This window comes from Dinoponera quadriceps, unplaced genomic scaffold, assembly GCF_001313825.1.
Source record: "Dinoponera quadriceps isolate SergipeBrazil2010 unplaced genomic scaffold, ASM131382v1 scaffold1889, whole genome shotgun sequence".
Classification (NCBI taxonomy): Eukaryota; Metazoa; Arthropoda; class Insecta; order Hymenoptera; family Formicidae; genus Dinoponera; species Dinoponera quadriceps.
In genome coordinates, this window is record NW_014557272.1 from 574,417 (window position 1) to 585,958 (window position 11,542).

At 47.3% G+C, this 11,542-nt stretch overlaps 1 protein-coding gene across 1 annotated transcript in view; it reads left to right on the top strand.

Annotated features, from left to right (window-relative positions):
* LOC106748842 overlaps window positions 1–11,542 on the top strand; it is a 95,000-nt gene that overhangs the window by 65,682 nt on the left and 17,776 nt on the right. The window contains exons 2-4 of the mRNA XM_014627723.1: window positions 8,205–8,455; window positions 10,063–10,229; window positions 10,861–11,064. Of these exons, the coding sequence (XP_014483209.1) occupies window positions 8,205–8,455; window positions 10,063–10,229; window positions 10,861–11,064 (622 nt within the window). The remainder of the gene's footprint in view (window positions 1–8,204; window positions 8,456–10,062; window positions 10,230–10,860; window positions 11,065–11,542) is intronic.

Genomic DNA, 11,542 nt, shown 5'->3' on the forward strand with positions numbered 1-11,542 from the left:
AGCGTCTTACTAATCCGGCTGTTCCGTCGTGACATTCCGGATATCCCCTCGTAAACACTGACACAAGTAATGATACTGACACTCGCACAAATACACACAATAATTCGATCAGGAAAATGCGACTAACCAACGCGTTGTCGACACGAGTTCGATTAAACATTTTAAAGCCGATGAAACATTGTAAGCGCCCGACAGGAATGATAACTATCGCTCTGATACTCCGTGGTATGCGTGTCGCTCGGCGTCTCGAAATATAATGGAAACACTCGGAAAAGTCCGTGACTCACGAAGGTAAGTTTCGACCGCCTCGAAGGCCTGGAATGTTTTCAGTGTGTTGATTGTTTTGATCTCGCGGCTGCCGCAGCTCGGTTACGCATCACTTATAGCGAGCGATGGCGGTTGGCGACTGACAGGAGATGACGTAGTCTTTTTTTTGTCCATTGTTTTCGTATTCGCGTAGTTTTCCATGACCGAGCACACATGACGTCACGAATAACTGAGCATCGCGCGCTCTTCTGAAGTACGCGTATCGGTGTGTTAATTAAAATGTCTGCGTTCTTGTCGGCATTCGCGTTAACTAATATACGTTTCTCTGATCGCATTATATTTCTGGGAATCCCACGACCAGAATATAAGGATCGATGAAACAATCAGGGCCAAGATGCTAGATCAGAAAACCAGAATGCAGGATACAGGTGGCCTAGATGTAAGCAATGATATATCATATATTTCCAAATGTACAAGGTAAGGCAAGAAAAGGGGCGATTTTGAAAAGCCATTTATAGCCTTAACGGCAACAGCACATTGTTCGTTGCTCCACTGTTCCGTGATAACGAAGTGAAATAATGCTGGCGCCAAGTTAACGCGCGTATTCACTAACCCAACCTAGTTCTGATCTAATAGTGATAAATAGACTTAAAATCGTTCGTTTCCTTATCCAATCCTGTATGAAAAATATATCAATTTATGTAGGATGATTTCGATTTTAACGGACGTTACTGAGAACAAGGAGATACTCGAGTCGAAATTTAGGTTGGTGTTCGTGCCCGTTATCATTTAATAATTATTTGTCAATTTAACAAAGAAAATAATTAAACGAGTTTAAGTTTGGTACAAATTAATACACAGTATCATTGGGCGCACAACTGCCATTTCTATTCTTGCGACACTTCCTTTTCATTTCTTTTGAATCTCCAAATCCTATTAAAACTTTCAACATTAATAAAAGATAATGGAAAGATTATGATGAAAAGAAATTTGTTATTTTAATTACAGAGCACTCCATGTTTTGGGTATTTTGCATTTTCGCGCTATTTGCATTCAGGTGGGCATCCAACAAATCGTACGGTGCGATAAACACGGGCCTGGGCGCGTTTGCATTAAAATCTAACGCACAACTTCCGACACTAATCTACTGAGCCTTATCAACTAGGAGGGCGTTATCCAGCGGTCGTCCTAGGACAATCGCGCACTCTGTTTCCGCCGGCGGGGAAAGTCAGGTGCGAGCAATCTCGGTAGTCTCGTAGATAGGCCGGTGCGGGTCGGCGTTATAAAGCGACGGAAATTTATTGGGCCAGCTAAGAGCGCGCACACACACGAGGCCCGGTAGTGAATGGCGGCGGCGGCAACGACGGCGACCGCGGCGATCTTCGGGGTTCGGTGGGCCCACGGCGGCGGGGTGTACCGTCGTTCTCGTCGTTCTTTTCGTTTCGTGGACCCCGTCGGGCCTTGCAGGACCTGTACGAGGACTGGTCCGCGATCTACCGTAACCGCATTCCACCTTACCTCACCTTGCCTCTCGCACGATCCTCGCTGCCTCCTTCGTGCCTCACCGGTTGCTCCCTCCCCTCTCTTCATCTTTCTCCTCTTTCCTCTTCCTCCTTGTCTCTTTTCCCTCTCGTTCTCTCATGCTGCCTCCTTGTCGCTTTTATTCGGTCTTTCGCAGCGCCCAAGCATCTCTCTCTCTCTCTCTCTCTCTTTTTCCTCCTCGTCGGTCGTTTCCTCTCTCTTTGTTCCTCTCGTCTCTCTTTGTCCTTCCTCTCGATGCCATCTTTTCAATCTACTACTTAGTGGTCATTATTGGAATCATTATCCGATACCATGATTCGGATCCGATAAAATCCTACGTGCTCTTTACGCGTAGAAAAAAAGAAAGCGATAACGTAATGAGAGGGTCATGGGTGTTCTTTGTGCAAACATTTGTGTATACATAAGATTTATCATTTTTTCTACGTATATTTTCCAAGCATTGAGAAATATTATCAAGGTGATCGATCTTCTAATATTTTTTTCTCACTTCTGACACCTTTTCTCCTTTACTTTACGTCCAGGCCCACAACCGCCTTTCTCTTTCTCTTCCAGACTCTCTCCCTTCGTCTTCCGTCAAGAAACGAACGCGACGGACAAAAGAGGAGGGTTCAGGTTCCGAAATGTATCCGGCCGGTCCCGCGCGAACTTGTTTTGCTCGCGATTACACGGAGTCCCGAACGTGCGCGGGCCTGTGTTTACCTGGCCGCGAAACCTCAGTCTGTGATGCGTGATGTTTGATGCGTGCTTGCGCCATCCGTCAGAGGCCCCCGTGGGCACGACGGTGGAGGAAGAGAGAGAGAGGAAAGGAAGAAAGATAAACGGGCCCCGTGGTATTCGAATACGAGCGTTACGTGACGACTAGGTTCCCACCTCTTCTTCGGCATCGCCGTCCGGAGATTCCGGGTTTTTGTTTGAAAGATCGACTCGGACGATCTTTCTTTCTCTCTCCTTCCCCCTCGGACTTTACCCGGAGACGTCGTGTCGTAATTAGAGAGCCGGTAGATCGTGTCCGTTGATTGTCCGTCGGTTGCGAGAGGCACACGTGTCGACGGATACAATTAGTACAACGCGGCCGACGGAGAGGGGATGCCCGAGTTGACGTAACGACGAACGATCGTTTACAAGCGCGCGATCCTAATTATTATTTTGCCGCGAGTTTCTCTCGATGTAACAATTACGTTACTCCCGGGGGACCGCGTAATACATCATCGCGCCCGTCACGGTATTCCACCTTATACCCACTTCGATGCGAGATACCATCTCCGCGGCGATTTATCATCGACACAGATCAACGCTCGCCGCCGCCGCCGCGTTATTCACCGGGATTCGCGATCCGTGATCCGAATTCGCGAAAAAGTCGGTCTCCGCACGTCTTGAACGCTCTAATCAAAATCACGGAGATATAATCCGAGCTTATCAGCAAGATCGACGATCGTCTCTGACGGAGAGAGGTAAGACGTATTATTGCGGAACTCGCTGCTCCGAATTTACCGGAACATAAATCGCACACGCGGCCTCTATCCTCGAATCTTCTGCAAATAGCTAATCCGACCTGACAATCAACGCGGAAAGATACGATCCCAAATTACCACCAATTACTCACCAGATAGCCTAACGCTCTCGTTTCTACGTTGCTTCGTTGTCGCGAGACTATTCGCGGACTATTCTCGAGTTCGCGAGAAAGGCTGATTCCATCCAGACCCCGGCTCCCGCTGTTTTATTTTCAAAACAAACGAGAATAACGCGACGCCGGCTGATACGAATTCCGCGCGCGGGGGCGCGTTTCGCACACGGAAGGTCCAGGAAGTCATCCGCTCCGGGACTAATCCGACCTAGGCGCTCGACGGCGCTCACGGATAATCCAAGCCCGGTTTACTCGCGCTCGAGAGAGGCAACCATGAATTACGCGCTTTCTTGATATCTTGGTTTGAGCCCCGGCGAAGGAGGCTCGCAACCGGTGAGCCGTCTGTCGGTCCCTCTGAAGGGCCGCGCGAGCGGCCCTTCGGGGCACTTTGCACAGCCGAGGCTCATCGGCTACAGCGGACCTCCCACGGGACGACCGGCTCTTCACCATCGAGAATCTGCCTGCTCCTCCTCCTCCTCTTTCTCCTCCTCATCTACCTTCTAGCCTTCTTCTTCTTCACCATCGTCGTCGTCGTCTTCGTCGTCTTCTTGCCCAGCTTGTTTCTCCTCTCTGTCCGTCCTTCAGCAGTCTTGCGCAGGTCTCTCGATTCGTCGAACCGCTTTGCTTCGTGCCACCCGATCGACGACGATTCCACGCTTTCGCTGGCGAAGTCGAGAGCTGAGCGAGTCGAGAGGAAGAAAGAGAGAGAGAGAGAGAAAGAGGAGGTTTTGCCGGATGTTACGAAATTTCAACGTGACTCTCGCAGAGACGAGATTTGCGGGCGTTGGAAGTACACGCGAGTTTCAGTTGGATGTTAATGAGGAGGGAATAAGTTGAGCGAGACGTGGCATAGAGAAGCTCGAGAGAAAATCAAGTCTCCTCTCGTCTCCGGAATTTCCAGGTATAACAGGGACAGCCTAAAATCTAGCGAATGTTATTTACACCTCTACGAGTTCCTCGAATTCCATTCTGAAATCGATTTTTCATTATCCCCTTTCGAGCCCTTCAAACGCTCGCACCAGTGTTACGTCTCTCTTGAAAAAGACGAATCCACTTCGAATAAAAAAATATTGAAAAAAAAAACAAATCCATAAAAAGAAAAAAAGAGACGATTCGCTAAAGCCCAGGACAGGCCATATCCGGTAACTGGGAACGATGTACGCGCTTTCCGGAATGTTTCGCGCAAAAACGTCGGATAATTCCGCGCATTCGTTTCCTACGTACGGAATCCGGTCCGTGTTCTCCCCGTTAAGCGCTGATCCGAAGCCGCCATGGTTCTATCATTATTCCCGGACGAACCCATACGTCGCTGCCAAGTTACTGTTGCAATTAGCCCATGCCGGCCGGTCATGCCGGTGGATCGTGCTGATTTGTGAGAAACGATTGCGACTAGCTCGAAGCCTATTATTGCGAGATCGGGACGAGCGCGCGCGCGCGCGGGGCGTGCTTACTCAGGTGTGCGACTATTACGAACGGCCATGCCTGCTTACCCATAGCAGCCCGCTCATATTTCTATTCTCATGACCGAGCAACCTGTGCAGTCGGCCTTGACTCGTAACTCGCTCTCTTCTGGCGTCTGTAAAAAATGCTGGAGTCCGGCCCTCTTTTACTAACAGCCGTGACGCGCTTAATGCTGCTCGCCGCGCATTTACCGAGACGAGAGCCGGGGCTCCGCGGCAGCGTGTTCCGAAATGCGCGCGCGCGCGCCAAGTGCATTCTCCGCCGGCGACCCACGATCCGAGGTTATACTATTTTTCAACCTCGAGATCGCGATTTTAGATAATTGATCTGCCTCATCGCTTCAAGAATACCGGTCTCAATCCATTGTTATGTTATCGAGACCGATGCTCGCCATTTTCAGGCACAATGAGCGAAATGCGAACAAATGCAAAGGTCAGTTCTCGATCTCGTCGAACGGAGAAACCGCCGAGTAATGAAAGATAATTATCGATTATCGTAGGTTCTTAATAATATGGTTACCGTCATGAGAGTTTCGAAATTCGAGGCTCGACGCACTTGGAGAAAGTAAGAATCACATACCCGGCTTACGGAGTTACAGCATCGTCGTGTCGGTTTTCAAGGTTCTAACTGTTGACAGTCGGCTCACGGTGTAGTCGAAGACTCGCCGAGTTTCTCGTCGTCGACATTCTGAGAACAAATATAACAGTTCCCACGTTAAGTTGGTATATCTGGCAAATATACCGTGAGGTTTTTCAACTTGCATAAAAGCGCATCGGGATCTCGTCGATATCCGATAAACGATCGAAACGACATCGAGCACTTGTAACCGATAACTAGCTAATAAACAAGAGAAATCAGCGTTCGCGCGAGGATATTTTCTTTTTGCGGGGAATCCGAGCGCCGAAGCGCGCACGCGGTGTAGCTTCGAGAGCGGCTCTCGATTATTCGCGCGCGATGAGATTGCAGAACATCACGGGGAGGAAGGTCGATTCCCCGCTCGTCCGCAGAAGGTTGTACCCGGTGTAGTTATGTGCATCGGCTTCCGAGGTTACAGACGGTTAGTAAGAAATACTCCACGGACGATTGTATCGAATCGGACTGCAGCTCGGAACACACCGCGCGCGCGGCTCTCTCGCTCGCGGGCCGCACGTACACGCATCACTCTGTTTATACACTATGGCATAAATGCCCGGAGCGGTCGTGCGATATTACTACCTTGCTCCGTAATGAACCGTTAGCGTAACTCTTAATGCCGAAGTATTCCAGAAGCCATTTGGAGCGCAGACGCCGAGGGATTGATAACAGGGAGTAGCGCTCGCTCTTCGAAATTTTTCACGGAGTTCCTCGCACGCGTCTCCCGTCTTGAAAATTCGTCGATTTTGCAATGTCCTTTTACCTTCTAGACTTATTCATTTCCGCATACGGCAATTGTGAAATCTCGATTTCTGGATTCCTCAAGTTTAGTCGATGGAAACGGTAAAATGTACAAATATATCGCGATTTGCGCGCATTAAAATTTGAACATCGCGATTCACAAACACCGACGGAGTTCTATAAAGCGAATCCGCAGCCCGAAGAATGGTATTTCTATCGTAGCATCGCTGCGCAAATCGAGCGTGCGATTCGAGCACAAACGTTATTGGATGCGGCGCACTCACTTGCGGGAGGATCGCGAGACGGAATTCTAAAGGGGGATACGACCCTATCGCGTGTCGGACCAATGGTGATTAACCCTTCTGCGGTATTGTGCGAAACAAAACAGGAACGACGGGATAAAACACAAGGAGCACGCGATAATGGAACCGCTGCATTGCGCCCGCGAGAAAAACACACCGCATTGTCGAAGCGCGTGCATTACCGGGCCAAAAGCTGGACCAAAAAGAGAAGCCAGCAATTATGGCGCCCTAAATAACGAAGCTAATTGTCGGCGAACATAAAGGTGTTTACGGGATTTCATTGTCCCGCGATCGACAATCGCGACCGACTATCGCCGATAAAAACACAAGTCAGACATTATGACTCATTCATCATCCGACTCACGTGTTTCGCGTGTACGCGCACATATGTGTGTGTGTGTGTGTGTGTATAGCAGGTCATGGTGAATTCGCATAAATCTACATGCGCTGCAGACGCGGCTTTCGATCAAAGTATATCGGTATATGCAAATTTCTAACGTTATTTCATCGAGAAATAGATAAATAATTAAAAAAAAAAACAGATATAACAATCGTTATTAATTAATAATAAGTATAGTCTAAAAATCACTTCACGCTCAATCTTTCTTTTAGAATGGGAAAAGGATATTCTTTAGATTTTAATAGTACAAATTACATAATTCAATAAGTATGCATTTTTAATTTGCTCTTACAAGTAAATCGTTGTATTATAATCGACGTGCATTATGAGATCAATGTCCCTGGCACGTCTAATTGAAAACACTAGGAAGGGGCTCGTTGTCAGAAATTAAAGTCCCGCTCTGGTCACGGAAGAAACCGTTTCTGAAAACAACCGGAAACGGCGAATCAAGCGTGCCCCTCGAGAGCGCGGGTGGCATGAGTTGGGCCTTTTTTCTGATTCCATGCCCACGCCTGCTACGATGCAAGAAACCGTGAATGGAACATGTTTACAGTTAAGATATGTCAGCGGCGTGATATCATACATGACTGACAAAAAATATATCACGGAGGTAAAATGCCGCATTACGGGACGGCCATGAGAAAAAAGGGATGCAGTCGTGAGCACCTCTTAAATTTGATACGAGACGCGAGACATTCCTCGTCCCTTATCTCTGATTACTTGACCTTTCTTCACACGTCACGATTACTTGATTAATTTTTTCCCTAAAACATGTGCCGCGCACGTTTAAGGGGATTTCACACGCGAACGCAGCCACAAACTGTCTTTAATTCGATATGAAGAATTTTTACAAACATTGTCTTTTATCCGACGATCGATTAAGATCTCGACACGTGCATATATATTTATATCTGCATGTCGAGAGGTAATATATTTTATCATGTAATTGGAAAGACATGTCTTTAATTGTATATATTGTAATAATTTTAATATATTTATAATATTATTTATTAACGATATATCTTATGAAAAGGCGATTTTATTGAACGTATATCGAAGGTGGAATGACCTTAAGATGGTTTAATATATTTATTGTACGCGATGTCTTATGACGAGTGATGGAAATTGCATAAACACGCGAATCTATTTAACAGTCTAACATAAGTGTGTAATCAGCCGCAATCTCTCTCGGGCGACACGCGATCGTTAAGGATGGTATTCCTTCCTGTTGCAGCGGAATCGGATATCTGCACTTTCGCGACGAGAACGGAGCATTTTCACGTCACGAATAAACCATCGACGGGACTATTCACGCCAGATACGAGGCCGAAGGCGCTGAAGGAGCTGTATAAGCTCGCTGCCATAGTCGCCGTTCGAAGTTTGGATTCCTTGAGGAGGGATGGCAGCTCGATGGATATGTTCCTTTGCACACCCGTTCTCGGTAAGAGGAGGCGGGACCAAAGCCTCGACATCGAGTCTAGAGTCGTAAGTATATTCCTTTCTCTCAATATGAAAATGTCACGGTATTCCAGTCATATTAATCTGTATTTTTCCTAATTAAAATTCGTTCTAGAAAATGTCAAATATTTCCCTTCAGTGTTAATTGTAGCAACACTGTATCATTATATTGTAGCAACACTATATCGACTAATAATTGTCAAAGTTTTTCTGAAAAGCATTAGAAACCATAAAAATATAATTTGTTACCTCCAGACATGCGGATTAATTAATACGAATAAAATTCAACGACACATACTGTACATGGTGGAATTTATCATTTTATCGGAATAAGTAAGAGTTACCATTTCATCAGAAGATAATCTATATAACGAGTTCACGATGCGATTATCTAATCCTTTCTCGCCTCTCGTGCGTGTAAGATGAGTCTTTTTGTCAGAGGAGAAAGTGCACAGGCGGCGCATTCATACGTATCGGTATTTCCCCAACGAGCAATATAACCGGGAATCGAGAATCGTCTTATCGGTGCGACTGTACTCTTCCCGTGGACTTCGTGAAATGCGGAAGAAACTGAATACCGAGTTAGAGTAACTTCGTTGGCGATCGAACGGCCGAATGCAAAAAAAGAGATCACAGTCAACAGTCACAAGTGAATAACTCACGACATGACATTAACTCTCAAACGTCACGGCAGGGTCAAATCTGACCCCGTTGCCCACTTAATTCGCCGTAATTAACTTTCACCGTGTAATTGAGGAGTTCACGATGTCGTGTGTCGAACCCCGTTTCTTTGAAACAGTTTCAGTAACTTCGCCGTTTTCTCCCCTACCGGATTGACATCGAAACATGCGTGACTCGCATGTTTTCGCTGCACTTAAACCGTTTAGCAAAACAGGTCGGCCGTTTTCACGGATCGGGACGACAGCGGCTAGCGCGTCGCGCGGAAAAGTCGGCAGACGGTAACCCGATCCGTTCCGTATTCCGCGCGTGAAACCCGCCCGCTCTCGGCGAGGTGACATCCCGACAATGGTCAACACCCACGCGCCGTCGCGGCGCGTAAAACAACGCTCATCTTCCTCTCGCTACGGCGTCGAATTTCCCGCCACCCTCTCGCGTATCGTCGCGGGGACTCCGGATCCCGCGACGGAAAGAAAGCGACTCGTTTGTTACGTGCTCCGAGAGAGACCGGGGGTCCGTCCGACGACACCGAGCAAACGCCCCGAGAATACTCTTTCATACGGCGGTACGAGAAACATACCGTCCTGCTTAGGAATCCGCTTAGGAGACCGTTTGACTATTTCATCAGACTCGTCTTACCGCGTGTAAAGCGAATCGATTGGTCAAATCAACAGAGTCATTCTCCCGTTTCTCCTCGAGAGGTATCGTGTGAGCGACCAGTCTGTCGCGCGAAATCTGTTTTCGTACGATAAAATTGTTCTATTTTATAGATCTTATTAAATCTCTATTTTGTGTTCAAGTAGAGTTTCCTTCGAACGTGCGCGTCTCCACGCACACAGATAGGTACGATAAATACGGATAATTACGCGGAATGGCGTGACAGACCGCGCGAGAATAGATATCTCGTGAGGGGCGGTGGTTTTATTGCGCTGTGATTACGTTGCGGTGTGTTGCAGCCGGCCGCTATCGAGGATCTGCGAAGATGGACGTCCGCCGAGGCGCTCGGCGACGTCACCGTACCGCCGGACTGCATGTCCAGGATCCTGGGCGACACGACCAGCGACGACGCCGTCGATCACAAGCTACCCAGCCCCGAGGAACAGGTTCAGGCTATCGCGCTCAAGTAAGCGGTTTATCTCAATACGTCGTTTGATCGCCGATAGGACGGAAATAGTAGAAACCGCCATTCGGAATAGAGGCCGGGGAGCCTTCGCACCAATAAAAAATGTATTTTCAAAGCCGTGACCGTTACTTCCGTGTGTCACGTCAATGGAAACTGTCTAAATCGCTACTCGTCTAGAGTATTTCCAACCATAACGGTAACAAACCTCTCTCTAATTTCATTCGCGACGTTTATTCTTGTGAAATTTTCATCATTCTTCTTATCAATTTGAAAGAAGTCATTAAAATTTAACTTGCCACACAATATGTGCATACATAAAAAATATAAGATTTTTATTTCCCTACTTTGAAGTCGAGCTGATAGAAGTTAGAGAAGGTTAACCGAGAAATTGGAGCTGTAAACGGAATTGGCTGTTTCTTTGAAGAATCCGCAGAATAGTGGGAATAATATATTACGTAATATATTACATAGTACATACACGAGGTAGATACATAAAGCTCGTGCAAACCAGAAGTCTGTCAGACGACTTCCTCTTATCCGGCTTGTTGTATCCTCGTTCCAAAGCCATGCAGTTTTGTATCGATGCCAACAAGCTCCCCATTGTGATCCGAAATGCACGCCTTCACCGCAGATTCCCGGCGGAAATCGTGGCGGTGGATGTGAGCGGACGAGGTTTCGAAAGAATGTCGATGAGAAGGAGGTCCTTGCTGTCAGGACCGGCGGAAACTCAGGAAACGACAGTAAAGAGAAGATCACGACCACGCAGGCCCAGGGGAAAGAGACGAAACACAATCGCTGGTACCGATCAGAAGGAAATTCGGCAAGCCATCGGAGGGTTAGTATCCACCCTAGTGCCCGGTCCTCCTAGCCTTCAATTCTGCGACTCTTAATCGAAAACCCGGGAAAATTCCGAGAACTCCGAAGATATATTGAGATCGATTCTCTTAATTATATTTTCGATTTTCCCGCGAAATGAATAATTTTTCCTTCAATCTTGCACTGTGAATTTCAAATTACGATGAAAATTTCGTTTTCGAAAGTGACGCTCTCGGGATAGTTTCGCGACCCGCACAATAAAGCCTATTTTTCACCGTCGTTTGAAAGAAGATTACTAAGCGCTATCGTTCAACGTTGAAAGGATTAATGCGCCATCTCTGCCGCCGAGCTCTCGCAACCTTCAACTTTTACGACATAATAAATATACTCGCGTGAGCGAGTAGTATGCATTTTGCTCGGATCTCCTTATCGTGGCAGTTCTGTTACAGCAAGGACGCGGTCCGCGGATCTGTGCCTCGAAAAGAGTCGGCGATTTG